The 16,741-nt window shown below is 46.5% G+C and overlaps 1 protein-coding gene across 1 annotated transcript; it reads right to left on the bottom strand.

The window, feature by feature from the left end:
- Positions 1 to 1,761: 1,761 nt before the first annotated feature.
- KLF11 (KLF transcription factor 11) lies at positions 1,762 to 16,452 on the bottom strand. The gene is made up of 4 exons (XM_083858046.1): positions 16,372 to 16,452; positions 13,671 to 13,925; positions 6,636 to 7,629; positions 1,762 to 4,672 (listed from the first exon to the last, which is right to left on the bottom strand). The coding sequence occupies exons 1-4, from the start codon at positions 16,411 to 16,413 to the stop codon at positions 4,368 to 4,370; spliced, it is 1,596 nt and encodes a 531-aa protein (XP_083714172.1). The 5' UTR covers positions 16,414 to 16,452; the 3' UTR covers positions 1,762 to 4,367.
- Between the last annotated feature and the right edge of the window lie 289 nt (positions 16,453 to 16,741).

Here is a 16,741-nt window from a genome sequence, read left to right as displayed (position 1 = left end):
GATGGGCTTGCAGATTAAACTTCAAAACCAGTCAGATTTATCCCTGCAGATAACTCAAGCCAGAGGCAACCCTGGGGCAGGACTCAGCTCATGAGATGACAGATGAAGGATGTTGAGTACTGCTTTCACAGCTGGAAAGGGAAAGTTAGCCAGAGCTGTGGCCTCAAATGGAGGAGTACACCGAGCGTGCAACCACCCTGCAGCACAGGCCACTGCTGCAGCATCAGAATGGATTCACTCTTCCGGTGTCCAGACTTCAAGAGGATCAGTGCTCACTGATTTGCAAGTCAAGCTGCTGCTCAGCCCAAGGTTTGGCTGTACAACCACACAGGGTAGTGTGTGTAACAAGCAATGCCACTCTGACTGCAAGATGAAGCATTAATCCAATAGACATGTTTGAGCACGAATCAACTATCCTTTAGAAAATGATTCCTTTTCATGGATTTAGAATGACTTCAAGCCAGAAGGGCTTGCCCTCAACAATGTCAGCAATGGGATAGTTGGAAAGGGTTCCTTGTATGCAGGCTGTTTTCTCTCACTGAATGAAGCTGTTCCAGACTCCAGCCCCATTAGGATGTGGACTGAGTGCACCTCCTGACTGCACAGAATAGCTCAGACTGCATCTTGAGTCTAAGGAAAAGCAGAAAGGTGACCACAGACTGTGAAGTCCATTGCCATATTTCACATAAACAAAGCCAGGGAAACAAAAATCAGCCAACAAGTATTCTTAGGGATATAACTGGATGCTCAAAAAAAAAAAAAAAAAATCTTCCTTAAAAACAGTAGTAGGGACAGGTAGGACATCTTCTCCTGGGAGACAAAAGCATTGTGGCAGCCTGCAGAGCCCAGGGGCTGAAGTTTGTGTGTTCTGCCAGAGCATTAAAACTGCATCTAAGTTTTCCCTTCCAGTTGTTCTCCTGAGGAGGAAGCAGAACCATCTATGAGATCTCCTTTCACCTTCCTCACACTTGCAAGAAAGATGTGCTCTTCTGTGGAAAAAGCATTGAGTCACCACTCTTAGGTCACTCCCTGAGGACTCTGCCTGCAGAGACTGAGCCCCTTGCAGTGAAAGGCTGTGACAAAAAGCTGGAATCATTACACCTTCACCCTTTCTGCTGGAAATAAACATTTCTGCAGTTCAGGAACTGGTCAGAGGGAAACAGCAGAGAGACACAACATAAAAATGTAGGTAGTCGCTGCTGTCATCATCATCACTGGACACTTCCTTCCCAGCTGAGACTGGCAGGTAACAGAGCCTGCAAGAGCCACTTCCCACCAGAGCAGGAAGAACTGGGGCTAGCACAGCCATCTTTTGAGTTAAATTCTCATCTCTGCCTTATTTCCAACATTCACTCCATGCACAGCTTGTGACACAAACAGCACCCAGCACATTCATTCTGCTGACAGCTGCAGGAGGCCGGGCTGAAAGTGGTGTGGAGCTGGGAATTCTTCTTCCCAGAGAGAAGCCCCAAGGCCTGGTGGAGGTGTGCACTTTCTAACAAAAACATGAGATGAGTGGTGTAAAATCATCAATAAGTGAGCACTGGTCAACTTACAACAGGATCCAAAAAATCCTGCCTTTACAGGTAAGTGAATCAGCAACCCCCAAAGTCTTCCACTGGCTTAGACACACATCTAATCCTGAAGGATTTACATAGTTCTGGAATGGACACCTATGAAAGCTGAAAATCCATGATTTTTTTATGACTTAAAACCAGTCACATTACATACATTTTATTTAATAAAAGTTAAAAACACGTACAAAAATGCAGTTCCATTTCCTTAAAATATAGGCTCAAAATAAAAAGACTGAACAGTAGAGTTCAGGCAGTAAAGTGCAAAGACAGCAGCTATGCCAGTCATGCTTAATCCATAAATAACCCTTACAGAGCAGGAAGGAACAGACAGAGCAGACACAGCCACACCGCGGCACAGCTATTCACGCACATCCACAGGAGAATGATCCACACATCCCAGAGCAGGCTGCCAGGAATTGCAGGCCAGGTACACCCAAACAAGGAAGGAGCAGTTGCTTTTCCACATCGTTACACACATACATGACACTTTTTGAAAGTCTGTATTCTCCAGTCCACTGTTCCCCCCCCCACACCCCATAATGCAACAAACATGACAATTTATATAATTATGATAAGAGTTTCCAAACTGTTTTCTCAGATGAGCACCATAAATGGTCAGTCTGTAAAAATAATCAAGTGCTAAACTGGCTACTAAACTGAGACAGGACATGCTTCCCCTGGTTAAAAGCATGCAAAACCAGCATCCAAAAGCCAGACTTCTAAGGGATTTATGAGAAAAAAAAATCAAACAAAAAGGTAAGAGCAGCAACATCTCTTTGTTCACCACAGAAACTTGGAAAACTGGGTAACAACAGAGAACAGCAACACCACAAGGATCCACTTCACCAGGAAAAGAGGTTCCAACTGAGCCCTTTGGAGAGTCCAAGCAAGGTCCACGCACACACTCACTGGCACGTACACTGGGGTCAGTGGGATTACAGCACGTGTCAGCAAACAGGGTGTGGGCCTTTGTAAGGTCAGGCACAAAAACTTCAGTACACTTAGCACAATACTCCAATTTAGTGCAGTTTGAAAACTTACTACTGTTAATTATAGCTATAGACTTTAGTGTAAAAAATAATGACATTATCTGCTTTAACTGAAACAGGTCTCTGCCGATTTCAGCAAAGTGCCAGCTGAGGTCAGCAACTTAGCACTTACATAAATGAGATCCATGCTTTGCCCACACTGGGAAGCAAGACCAGCATTTCAGAACAAAGCAGTAAAAGAGAGAGTGCATTCCTAGTTATCCACAGTTGATGCATATAGGAAAAAGAAACCTCCTCAGTGCTCAACTAAGCTTCAGTGCAGGAGTGGCTGAAGGGAGAAGAGTCCAGAAGGAAAAAGCACTCCAGAAATATTTCATTCAGTGGGGGAGCTGTCTCCCAGCAAAACACCTGGTGCTTTACTCTACTGTCAGGTCTGCTGCAGTACATACACACTCCTCCTGTACCACGGGAAAGGAGCAGTCTGATTGTGCTGCAGACATTTTGCTGCTCACACCATGCTATTACAACACAGCACTCCTGCAGCCATTGGTTCCGTTTCTTAACTATCATTACTCTTTTGTGTAAAAGAAAATCCATTAAACAGGGAGAGTGTATTGTTTAATAGAAAAGGGTGGTTTTATACAAAGTACTGTGGAGAAGTATAAGGCCACATGAAGAGCATCATCAAGTTGACATGGTGGCTATTACTTAACTCAAGAAACAATTAGTACTTCCTCTGGTGCATTGATACAGTTAAAAGAAAGCCTTGAACAATTTCCTATAAGGTGCACAAGCATCCACAATACAAAAAAACCCTTTAATTTTTTATTTCTCCTCTACTCAAAAAAATATAAAGAGACCCACTAATTTTTCATGGGCTATCTTACCATTTTTGCATTTTTTCAGTTGATTTTGATATGTTGGTTTAGTAGGACCAAAACTAAAGCATAATTTTTAGTGTCAAAATTTCTAAACAGTGTTTGTGCTTCTACCTCCATCAGAGCAGTCAGGCTCCTCCAAACTTTCAGTGGAGGCTCCAGTGGAGTGTGGACTCAGGAACGTTTCTACCAACAGCCACATCGGCTTCTACTTGCAAAGGGTATGAATTCATTGTATGTTGAGGATTTCAGCACTTGTATTCTCAAATAAGGTCATTCTGGTTTGGTTTGTTTTAAAAATGACTGACTCACTTTGATCTCCAATGTACCTGCATAAGGAAGGTGTAAGAGCACTAGCCCTTTGCAGGATCAGGATTTGCAAATGTGAAAACACCAACCAGTATGAGTTATCTAATAGTAAGTGTTTACAAAACACTCAGAATGCAATAGTTTAGGTTTACTGAAAAGGAGTTTCCAAAACTCTGGGTCTCATCCAGCACAGCCCTACTAATGCAAGTAATTTGCCTGCATAACAAGACCAAAATGAACAAATACAAAATATATTTGGTATAGAAAATAGTACTATAAAAATTAAAAACCATCCTGTTTTACTATCCATCAAAATATTAACAGCAAGCATCACAAGTAACTTTTTTTAACCTATTGCCAAAATAATTTCCAAGGAGTTCTACTTTCCTGAAGTGCTGGTGATTGCAATTGCCCAAGTACTGAAAAAAACAAACAGGGAAGAGACAAGGAAATATGATAGATTTTTTACATAGCACTATCAACAGAGGACCTAAACTGCAGGAAACTAAAGTACACACAAACATGGGGAAAACAAAAGCCATTGCCCATTCTGCTGTTGCCATCGGAGCTCTTCCTGATGTTCAGAAACTTTGCAGGGAAGGCGCTTCTTCGCTCTAGCCCTGGCAGACAGGTGATGGCATGGGGATGAGCATACTCAGAGCACTGCTGCTCTTGGGTTTCTCTGCCGTGGCAATTCTGCTGAGTTTGCCAACCTCTGTCTGCCAGCTGGGGGTCTTCTTGGTGGTCATGTGGCGGCGGGTGTGCTTGGTCAGGTGGTCGCTGCGCATGAAGCGGCGCTCGCACACCGGGCACGAGAACTTCTTCTCGCCCGTGTGCGTCCTGCGGTGCCGCGACAGCTCGTCCGAGCGGGCAAACTTCTTGTCACAGCCGTCCCAGTTGCAGCTGAAAGGTTTTTCTCCTGCAGGACACAAAGGAAGCATATGTTACTTCTGAGAAGCTGTGTTGCAGTCTTATCAAAGAGCTAACTTAAAATCCGCCTTGCAAAAACCAGTGAGTTCCACAGAACTGCTCATCTGTGCAGTCAATTGAAGGTTAAGATAAAGTTCTGTTCCAGAGGAAAAATAATAGGTATCATTTCTACTTATTTCCTCGTTACTCTCTTTAAGTGTTCTTTCATCAAGCCTGGTTTTTCAGTTGTCCAAAATCCCAGTTTAAAGAAATAGAGCCTTCATAAAGCTGCCTTATCCACTGACTGAACTAGAAGCAAGCCCCTGCCCCCATCCCCGTGTATCCACATCTCTCTGGCTGCAGCATGTCATCCACAAATACTGTGGGCAAACAGGAAGCCTGGAATGGAGCCTCAGGGTCCTGCTGCTTCAGTCTCACATACAAACACACACCAGTGAGCACTCCTGAGGCAAAGCCTGTCCTGCCAGCTCCCCACAAACCAGCAATGGCAGCAGTCAGCAAGGCTGCCCACATCAGCTGCTGCTCATCCTGGGCCACTGCTGAACATCCCACCTTGTCCTGAACAACCACAAGTACTGCCTGCAACTCCCACAAAGCTCCAGATAAACATCTACAACATGTCGATTATGGCGACACTTCAGAGTAGAAGAGAAGGGACCCACAGAAAGGAAGCCCCACAGGGCTTACAGTTCTTACTTGAGGTATTGAGAGTAAAGTCTGTGTCTGCTGGATGTGCTATCATCTAGCTAGTCAGTGTGCAGGGAAAGGGCAGAAAAAACTGAATTACTCTTCCTCCTGATCCTGTAATGGAAAGTGCCTGGTGAGGGGTCAGTGTGCTTCACCTGCCACTGAAGTCTTAATCATGATATAGGGACATACACAGGTTCCCTGTGGATCAGAAGCCACATGCACAAAGCAAGGCACTTGCTGATAGTCTGTTTATCCTGGAGCATGTGTTTAATTCAAGAGCCTACAAGCCAGAAGCAGAAGCATCATTCTACCTCTGAACTATGGTTTACAAGAATTACCAGCTTCATGTAGAGGTTAAGCTCTTTCCTCAAAGGAACTATAAAGACAAGCTGCCAAACTAATGCAAATCCCATCATGCAAGCTGACATCCCATAAACCAGTGACTGTGGGATAACAGGAGGTAGGAGAAAAAAGTCAAAGAAAACCAAAAATAGACAGAACTATTCTATACCAATCTCCCACTACACCTATCCTTCAACATCAAAAATAATCCCTGAGAACTCAAAGTTAAAACTAACTTAACAAGATCCTGGAACCAGAAAAAGGATAAGTAAAACACATATAGATTGTTTCCACACTGATGCAATTTATGAAGCAAATCAGTTCATATTAATTACAATTAAATTTCATTTACATCTAAAATTCCCCTTCTGTAACTGAATAAACTGTGAAATTCCTGTAGGAGCTCTACTTCCTAACACAACAGCCCAAAATCTCAATGCATTCCCATTTAGCCTAAACAAAACAAAACAAAACAAAAACAAAACAAAACAAAACAACAACAACAAAAAAAAAGGCAGTTTCTGAGTTTCTCTTTTTTTTTACTGATCTAACAACTAAGACCAACTACCTGTACTGTGTTTTGCTTACACCAGATCTCCCCATGCTCCAAAACAAGGGACTCACACAATTCATTTCAATCTAGTCCAGATGGTAGGATTCCACTTAGATCTAAACACAAGCACACAGACAGCAAAGCTTCACTCTAACTAAAGCCTGTGAAATTCAACTAACACTACAGGGTCAGCTGAGGTCTCAGAACAAAGTATGTCTTGTTTTGCTTGTCTGTGGAGAATGAACATTCCTTCCAGCCCCGAGATGAGCAGAAGCTTCCCCATCACCTGCTTCTTCCCTTTCCCACCCCCTCCCATAAAAAACATGTTTCAGCACCCCAGCAGAAGGCAGAGCCCTCTCATACGCACCAGTGTGGGTGCGCAGGTGGGCTTTGAGGTGGGAACTTTTGAAATAGGTTTTCTTGCACCCGGGGAAGTCACAAACGTAATTCCTCCGCCTGGAGAAGTCCATCTGGGGGGCGCAGGTCTGCCCAGAGGCGATGAACACGGGAGCAGGGGCGAGGGGCAGTAGCTTGGTGCTGCCAACAGTGACCACGGTCTGTGGGCACGGCGGTGTCTGTGTGACAGCAGGCTGTGGAAGAACCAACATGACAGTCCCCTGAGGCACAGAAGGTCCCATGAGCACAGGCTGGGAGAGAGGGGCTGTCTGCGGTAAAATAGGTTTCATGGGAGTTGAGAGTGCTGGAGTTGAAGGCTTGACATAGGCATTGATCATGCTGCTTTGTCCATTTAAAGGGATCATTTGACAGAGAACCTGGGGGCTTGAGACAGGGGCAAGTGTCACTGGGGTAGCTCTTTTTTGCAAGTCATTCTCACAATTCTTTGGTAAGCGGGTTTGTGGTGAAACAGGCCGGACTGGTAGTTGCCCTTTATTGGTCACAATATCACTGGAGTCATGTGCATAAGGCTGATGTACTGGAGAGGTTTTGTTGACTAAATCATCCACAGCACACGTGTCCTGTGGCAGTCTGGAATGTTTTTGGTCATCTGCTCCACACCAGTCTCTGGAAGTGCTGTAGCCTGAAGTTACCTTTGTTTGCTCTTGCACAGCAGGAATGTGATGGTAAGCAGAACTATCACCTGTGTGACGTATGACACTTGTTGCCATGGCCCTGCAAGGCTGAGGTACAGAGGATTCAGAGATCACTGGCTTCTGACTGCACTGTTGCCCCATGCTGAGAACAGATGGCTTGGTTATGGGAGAGGCACCCGTTGATGATGTGACTGAGCAGGCCCCTGTGTTTGCCATGACAGTCCTTGGTTTGGAGTAAGTGACTTGTGAGGACAGGAGCGTGGCCGCCGACATCTCAACAAAGTCAGGGCTGTGTGGAGGGGTCATGCACTGCAAAAAAAACACACACCAGTGTGGATTAGTGTAATGCCATAGCACAGTTTCCCCCATCTTTACTCTGAAAAATAAAATTACATGCCCTCTCCCAGCATCTCAGAATGTGCCTCTTAAGACAACCTGAGTAAAGTATACTGCTGTGGTTTAATCCCAGATGGCAACCAAGTCCCATGAAGTTTACTCATCCTCCACCCCCAGATGGATAGGAAGGACAATCAGAAAAAGGTAAAACCTATGGGTTGAGATAAAAACAGGTTAATAATTCAGATACAGGAAAATACAATAAGAGAAATATTAATTGTAATAAGAAGGCAGATAAAAAGAGAGAGAGAGAAAAAAGACCCAAGACAAACAAATGATGCACAGTACAACTGCTCACCACCCACGTGGCCTGACCCCAAGCAGTGATCAGCCCTTTCTGACCAACTCTCCCCACTTTATACACTGAACACCATGCTCTATGGTTGGAATATCCCTTTGGCCAGTTTGGTCAGTAGTGTCCTAGCCATACTTCTCATGGCTTCTCCTCCTCACTGGCAGAGAAGTAGACACTGAAAAGTCATTGGCTTAATGGTTGCTGAGCAGTGCTTACTCTCAAACATCAGTGTGTTATCTGCATTATTCTCATCTTAAATCTCACAGTACTGTACCAGCTACTAGGAATAATATTAACTCTATCCCAGCTGAAAACAGGACATTATCCATTCCATATTTTGTGCCACTTACATCATGCCCACACTTTTCAATACATCTTAATTAACCACCACTATTTTTCCGATCTTTTGATACAGGTATCATTCCCTTAATCTATGGGCCATCCTTCTAAAACATGTTGAGTTCATTCATGCATTGCTTTGGGCTCCAATTCATAGCAGTTCTTTAGTGCAGGAAGGATGGTGTGCTATGCTGGATTTCTGCCTTACTGAAGTCAGTTCTCATTCCATCAATACTGTGTTTGTCCAGTTTTATCAAAGTTTGTTCTTCATTAATCTGGGTGATTCCTACTGTAATACCCTTGATGTTGCATGTAGCCAGCTCAGCAGTGGTGACACAAGTGTTAATGGCAATTTACATCATACAATCCAGATCACTGGCTATTCTCACACAGAACCAGATCCGCTGGAAGCAAACTTTGGACTTCCCTGGATGTTCCATGGATGGGTTTGTCATTGCCTGAAGCAGGAATAACTCAGACCGTTTTCTCCAGAAGCCTTTTTGTGTTCACTACAGGGACTTTATCCCCTTCTATGCTATGTAAAAATTTTGTTTGAGCACAGCTGGCCCAGCTGGCAGATCCTCTAGTGCTGACTGCCCAGGTGGTATTTGCTAAATGTGTATCCCACTGTTTGGGGGTCCTGCCACCCATTGCTCTCAGTAACAGTCTGTTCTATTATTCAATTTTCTTGGAGACTGGCATATGATAGGGAATGTGATAAACCCACACAACGCCATGCTCTTCGACCCAGGTGTCTGTGAGGTTGTTTTGGAAATGAGTCCCCTTGTCTGGCTCAGTTCTTTCTGGGATGCCACGTTGCAGTAAGACTCACTTTCCAAGGCCCAGGACAGTGTTCTGGGAGGTGGATGGGGCATGGAATATGTTTCCAGTTATCCAGTGGTTGCTCCCACCATCAAAGCACATGGTGCTTGCCCTGGTGGGTTTGTGGGAGTCTGATAGAGTCCATCTGCCAGGTGCCCCCATACTTACATTTGAGCCATTGTCCTTTGCACCAAAAAGGCTTTAACTGCTCAGCTTGAACAACTGAAGTGTATGTTTCACAAGGATAGACAGCCCTACAATAGTGTCCATAGTCAAGTCCACCCCTCAATCATCCCCCATCTACATGTTGCATTTCTTCCTTGATGGCTTCAGATGCCATGGGCTCATCAAGCAATAAATAATTCACTCTTGTGAACCTTGCCAATCCAGATCCACCTGAGCCACTTCAATCTTAGGAGCCTGATCCACCTGTTGGTTGTTTAGAAGTTCCTTGGTGGCCCAGCTCTTGGGTACATGAGCATCCATGTCACGTACCTTCACAACCAGGGTCTCCACCCAGGCAGCAATATCTTGCCACAAGGCAGCAGCCCAGATTGGTTTACCTCTGCTCTGCTTCCATCACTGCAACCACCACCACAGGACATTTGCCAACACCCATGAATCAGTACAGAGATAAAGCATTGGCTGTTTTTCTTGTTCAGCAGTGTTTAAAGCAAATTTTCACCTCTGCAAAGTAACTCAATTCACCTTCTCCTTCAGCAGTTTCTGTAATTTTTTGTAGGATACATCATACAGTGACTTTCCACCTTCAGTGCTTTCCTACAATACAGCAGGAATCATCAAACATGGCATATCGTTTGTTTTTTTTTGGTAACTTATTATACAATAGAGTCTCTTCAGCACATGTCATCTGCTCATCAGGTGGCATCCAGGAATCTGCCCTCTCTCCAATCCCAGGAGTCTTGAAAGTAGTCATGATGACTGAGGTTTCCTATTTTCCTAGTGTGACCAGCAAGACCCATTTATTCCACATAACATCAGTTGCATGATGTGTAGGAGAACCATCCTTTGCACATCCAGTCCAGCACCAAAAATCAGGATGCCAGGGGGAGCTTCAGTACCAAGCACTCCCAAAGCAGCTGGAACCTCTTGGTAAGCAGTCAGCATCACTTTTACAGCTGGAATACAGGGGGCTTCGGATCCTCTGTACCCTCGACTCCAAAGCCCTAGAGGTTGACCCAATTCTCCCCTGATGCTTTCTGCCAGAGGTTCCACGTAGGGCTCTTTTCCTTGGTGTAGAGCACATTTTTTGTATCTTGTCCTGCCTGGACAGGCCCAAGGGTTGGAGCAGAGTTAATTTTCTGCGTGAATGATCTCCTGTTTAATTTGTTCAAAGGCCTGTTGTTGTTCAGGGCTCCATTTGAAAACATTCTTCTTAGGGGTCACTTGACAGAGAAGGCTGAAAATCAGACTGTAATTTGGAACGTGCATTCTCCAAAAACCCACAACGCCTAAGAAAGCTTGTGTTTTTCTTACTTGTTGGTAGAAACATAGCTGTTATTTTGCTAATCAAATCCATTGGGATCTGATGACGAGCACCTTACTACTTTGTTCTTAAAAACTGGATCTCCTGTGCAGGTTCCTGGACCTTACTTTGTTTTATGGCAGCTTTCAGAGAGATTTGGACTATTTTCTTCCCTTTCTCAAAAACTTCTGCTGCTGTATTGCCCACACTGATATCATCAATACATTGCAGGTGTTCCAGAACTAGATCAGTCTACAGCAAATGGTTCAAATTTTTGCTATGTGCCTTGGGCACACTGACTTCATCTGGATCTGTGGGTGACCGTGCCTTGCTCATGTCATCATAAACCCCTTCTGGTACAGCTAATTCCCTCAGGTACCAGGTATCTCCCCCCAGAGCAGCCCACCTGCTGGGTGACAGAATCTCTTTCCTGAAGGGATACCTTTCCTTCAGGCTTGACCAAGCTGTCTCAGCTGAAGACTTGTATCATTTTTCCAATCGCCTCATCAATGCTCTCTTCCCTAGGAAGTCATCCCAACTGCTTGGCTTCTCTATCTCCTAATTCCAGGCTACTAGCCCCACTGGAGCAGCCAGGTGATAATGTGCACACTTGGACAGCAGCTGAAACCTCTTCAAACATCCCACAGATCTCTCAGGGACAGGGATTGAGTGGTTACCCCTTGTTCTGCCTCTTCCTCCACCCAGTTTTTGTGATGGCATCGCTTCATCCTCCTTTACTAAATGAGCTGACTTTCATGTCCCTTTCTTCTTATGTACAAGGACAACTGATAATGGCACAAGCTCATCCTCTGGCTCAGCTGCATCATCTCTTGCTGGGGTCTGAGTGGTCACACTGCATGACACCTGGGTCTGAAAAGCCACAAACAGTTGCTTAACCCTAAACAAGACCTCAACTACATTCACAGTTCCTGGTCATTCACAGACCATCCTGGTTTCAGCATCCCAAGGATATTCAAAATTTCCGAAATTCCCATGCCTGGAGAAGAAGGGGAAGATTGTGTGTATCTCTTCACAGGTTGGCTCTCTGAGCCAAAAAGGCCACAAAAGGTGTCACTATTAACAGTTTCCAATACATGGTTCCCCAAGTACAGAGGTGATGAGAGTATGAAAACCAGATTAGTTTCAAGGCCAGCAGCTCTCTGCTATCATAATCCACTGTTACAAAGTACAATAAAATGATAAGCTTAGCCCAGCCCTCAGAGAGGATACCACAACACTAGGGGGAATATACACATCAAGTAAATTGTTACATAACACAACAACTCTGATAGCAAATAACACTGTGATTAACAACAAATAAACTAATAAGATGAATCCTGATAACAAATTTGTTTCAACATGGTCTGGTCAGATCTGTCATGGAGAAGAATCGGAAAGATAAAATTCACGTGTTGACATAAGAACAAGTTAATAATTGAAATAAAGTAAAATATAGTAACAACAATTGTAATTATTATTACAGGGAGATACCAAAAAGAGAGAGAGCAGTAAATCCCAAGAGAAACAAGTGGTGTACAGTAGAATTGCTCACCACTGACCAATGCCCAGGTCCTTCCCGACATCACTGGTCATTCCAGTTTTCATGCTGGGCATGACACTCTATGGTATGGAATATCCCTCTGGCCAGTTCAGATCACTTGCCCTGGCCATGCTACTTCCCAGCTTCCTGTGCACCTCTTCACTGGCAGGGCACGGGAATCTGAAAAATCCTTGACCTGGGGTAAGCACTGCTCAGCAACAACTAGAACATCAGTGTGTTTGTTACCAGCATTATTCTCATCCTAAATCACAAACACAGCACTCACCCTGCCAGCTACTAGGAAGAAAATTAACTCTATCCTAGCCAATACCAAGACACTACTATTGCCTTATCTTATACCCATTCTTGATTATGCTCAAAAGCATATTAATAAAAGGAGGGCAATGAGGCAGCTGTAAATCTGCATAAAACACTGCAAGTATATACTCAGTGCACCACAAAAAAGTCTTTCATTCCTTTCTCCTCAGCAATGGAGAGGAGAAACAGACAAAATAGATAGCAATACTCTACCTTTCCATTTCACACTCCCAGCAAGCCCTTGATCTTTTCTCAATGATTACCTCATCATCTCATGGCTACTTTTTAGATAAAGACAAATGAAACTGCTCTGTCCCTTCTTATTCATCCATTTCTCTCTATGCTGTCTTCCTGCATCACCTCTCCTTCCTCCTTTACCACTGAAAGGTATCTCCTCTGCTGCTCAAGAGACAGTGTCAACATTGAGCAGCAGGAGTTATTATGGCAGCTGCTTGTCAGGCTGCTCTTATCTCAGCCTCTTTCCTCTATTATTTCCCTTATTCCTGGCAACTGCACTCTAGAAGCCTACTGGTTCAAATGAGCCTTAACCATCTAAAACCTTAATGGCGCCAAGCCCTTTTTTAATACCTACTTTTGTTGCAACATAAATTGAAACAAAACAAAAAAAATTTGGATTCAACCAACATTAGTCAGCTGGAGTAGACCAATGTCTGGAGAAATAACAGACTACATGTATAAACACATAGTACAGAAACTAATTAAATTGCCTATTTCATAATGGTAAGGTGTACTTTCTCTTACAATGACCAGTGAAGCATAATGCTGTCAAAGGCCTTTTTTTATACAGTGCTTGCAGATATGTTGATGCCAAATCACCAAGGCTCACTCTGCCATTCTTACTCAAAGTGCTCCAAGAAACCTACAACAGCCATCTTGACATCCCTGTCAAATCCAATAACCTGTCAGCAAGGCTTTCACACCTAAATTTAACAAAAGCCTATATATTTGCTAAGCCTGAGACAGCAAAAAACCAAACTCAACGTGCTCATCTTCCTACTCTGTGCACACACAGACCACAGGCTGTGACAAAGGGACACCTGAGCAAGCCTGTCTTTTCCAGCCATGTTAAAGCATTGCAGGGATGTGACACCCAGGTGTAGGGCACATTTATTTTGTGTTCATGTTTTTCTTACCAGTGTCGATAGGTAGTCCTTTGGTAATTCAGCCGTAGCCTCGGTGTGCATTGTGAAATCCCCAGAATCCGAGAAGGGCGTGAGGGGCCTTATCTTTAATACATCACCTTTCTGCAATCTTTGACCCCAGGAGCTCATACAAACAAGGGCTTCAACAGCTTCAATGTCATTCTGCTCCAAGGTGCTGCAGGTAGACCTTTCACTGTCATGACGCTGCCGTTCACGGATAGACTCGTAGATGTCCACAATGTCAACCTGAGTGTAATCGGATTACTGCCATTAGGACAAGTCAGAATACAGAGCTGACACCACCCACACACTGTCTGCTCACAATGAAGGTCAACTGAAACAGATCCCATGCTTGTGGCAAGACTTTTTCCAACTGGCTCAACTCTCACTCTCCCCCAGCAGCTCCTCTCCACATTCCCTTCTCTAAAAAAAAAAAAAGTGATTTTTCCAGGAAAAGAACAGATACATGTATGGCTTACATTTCCAGGTTTATTTCCCTAGACCACACTGCTCTGAACAAACACATCCCATGCTTGCATGCAAGCAAAAAAAGGAAAATCCTGACTTCCAACCTTGTTTAGACAAGGCTGTTTCTTGAATCCAAAAGACTATTCGACCCTAATCTCATTTTGGAAACATTCAGAAGGTAAATTTCAGCTGCCAGTAAGATGCTTTAAGGTATGATCATTGATTTAGAGTACTGCACATCACAAAAGAATCTTATTTTTAATAGAGAAGCCAGGATGGGGAAAAGATGGAAGGAAAACAGTCTTCAAAGTGCAGTGGGAACTGTTTGCATTGTACTTTAGAAAGATCTTGATACTACACAGATGCTAGGTATCTAAAATGCTTCATGTTACTCTGAGTAACATGAAGACAAATGTAATCATACTGATTTGTTTCCAATTGCAAGCATCACAGAATATTTGTGTGTGCATGTGTACACATGCAAAACACTTGAACTTCTCTGCAAAAGGCTATCCAAACTTCACAAAGCTCTCACAATGCTTGGCAGTGGCTCCAAAAGCTGTGCTAGGCTGATGTGTTATTACTCACATGCCAGCTCAGCCTCAGCCAGGCATCCAGACTCTTCCAGTCTTTAGACACATCAACTAACTTGAAGGCTGGGATTCGGAAGCGTGGACCAAGCCCCTTGAGCCTACTGCTGTTACACAGAGCATTTCTATACTGCAGGGAAAAGGTTTCAAAAGGCAACAACACAAGCCCTGGAAGGAATTCTGCTCACTGGGTGACAGAACATACACTACATCAATGGGTTTTGTTACTGAGTTAAGTGATGTGGGATGATCCTTATTCAACAGTGTCACAAAGATGTAAAGCTGTGTTTACACTCTAGGGATGTGCAGGCAAACATGCTAAACCTAATGGATCAAAAATGTTGGTACTGCAGTCACAGAGGACTTTCACCTAAAACATGAGGTACCAGGCACAGAGACGTCATGATTCAGGGGCTGGAAGGGGTAAAAGTGATTAACACCTTGGAGAGAGACTTCTAAAAATTTCCACTGAAAAACAAAGAGAGGAAAACATGATGTGTGCCTGCAAGCCTGGACCTCAACCTCCTGTCACACCAGGGCCACGCCAGGTGAGACTCTGCAGTGAGCAGAGAGAGTCTGACAGTGTTCCTCTAAGTGTGCCTGCAAGCACCCAAGCCAGCAGATTTATTTCTTCCAACCCTACGTTTCAGAAGAGCAGCTTTCCCTGAAGAAGCATGGAAAAAAAAAAAAAAAAAAAAAAAAAAAAAAAAAAAAAAAAAAAAAAAAAAAAAAAAAAAAGTGCCTCGCTTCCTCAAGAAAAACCCTCGAAATCCAAAAAAAAAAGCCCTCACAAAAAAAGCTCTTTCTGCAGACGAGCGCTGCAGCCCGGGCTCTCCGGCTGCTGCCAGGGAAATGGCCAACCGCGCCGGGCGCCTGTCCTCACATCACCCCGCCGGGAACGACGTGCGCGGGATGCGGGCGGGATGGGGACGGGCAGGGAGCGCGGGATGGGGACAGGACGGGGACGGGCAGGGAGCGCGGGATGCGGGCGGGATGCGGGCAGGACGGGGACGGGCAGGACGAGGCCGGACGGGCAGGATGAGGCCGCGCAGGGCGGGTCGCCGGCGGGAAGGATGGGCAGGGGCAGGAGCACGGGGGGCGGGCAGGGCGATGCGGCAGCGCGGTGGCTCCGGGCAGGATGGGGCGGCGGCGGGAGGCGCGGGCAGTGCGGGGAGCGGGCGGGCGGTGCCGCGGGGGCAGCACGGGCCCCACCGCCGGGCAGCGCCTCCCCCCGCCCTCAGGGGCCGCCCCCCGCCCCACGGCGGTGCCCCCGGCCGGGCGGTGCCCCCGAAGGGAGGATGGCGCGAAAGGGAGGAGGAGGAGGAGGAGGAGGAGGAGGAGGAGGAGGAGGAGGGGGCGGGGGGCAGCCCCCACCCTGCCGCCGCCCCCGCAGGTCTCTGAGGGCGGGCCGCCCCCTCCCTGCAGGTGACCGGAGAACACCCGCGCTCTGAGGGCTCTGCTCTGGCCCTGGCCCCGGCCCCGCTGCCCAGCCCAGCCGCTCCCCGCGGTGAGCAGCGGTCTCTGCCGAGGCGGGGACGGTCCCCGCACTCTGCCCGCCACCGAGCACGTGTCCGGGCTGTACCGGGGCTTGCTGACCCCACCGCCCCCACCGCTCCCTCCCTCCCGGTGCTCACCGCGGGCGCATCTCCCATGTCCGAGCAGGGCGAGCCGTGCATGGCGCGGCGCGGGCAGGCGGCGTTGGCGGCGGTGCTGCCGGGGAGCGGCGGCGGCGGGAAGGGCGCGCACACGGCGGCGGGAGCGGCACCGGCAGCGCCGCCTCCTCCCGCCCCGCCCGCTAGGAGCGGCGCGCCCGCGCTGGGGGAGCGCCCCGAGCGCCGCCTGCGCCAAACGGCGCGGGGGGGGACGGCCCCGGCCAATCGGCGCCCGCCGCGGCCCGCGCCCGGCCAATGAGCGGCGGCGGGCGGCGTGATCGCGGCGTGCCGGCGGGAAGGGCGGCGCGTGGGCACGGCCGGCGGGAAGGCGGGGCGGGGGCGGGGCCGGCAG

The sequence above is a fragment of the Zosterops lateralis genome (assembly GCF_965231275.1).
Source record: "Zosterops lateralis genome assembly, chromosome: 3".
NCBI lineage: Eukaryota > Metazoa > Chordata > Aves > Passeriformes > Zosteropidae > Zosterops > Zosterops lateralis.
The sequence above is the reverse complement of the archived record's forward strand: the minus strand, read 5'-3'. Positions and strand labels throughout refer to the sequence as shown.

Bases quoted from the DNA above. Each gene is read 5' to 3' on its own strand.
- KLF11 (XM_083858046.1), bottom strand. From the start codon at position 16,413: ATGCACGGCTCGCCCTGCTCGGACATGGGAGATGCGCCCGCG. The intron at 7,630-13,670 runs GTAAGAAAAACA...TTTTTTTTGCAG, and splicing joins AGGACTACCTATCGACACTG to TGCATGACCCCTCCACACAG. The intron at 4,673-6,635 runs GTGCGTATGAGA...TGTGTCCTGCAG, and splicing joins CCACCTGCGCACCCACACTG to GAGAAAAACCTTTCAGCTGC.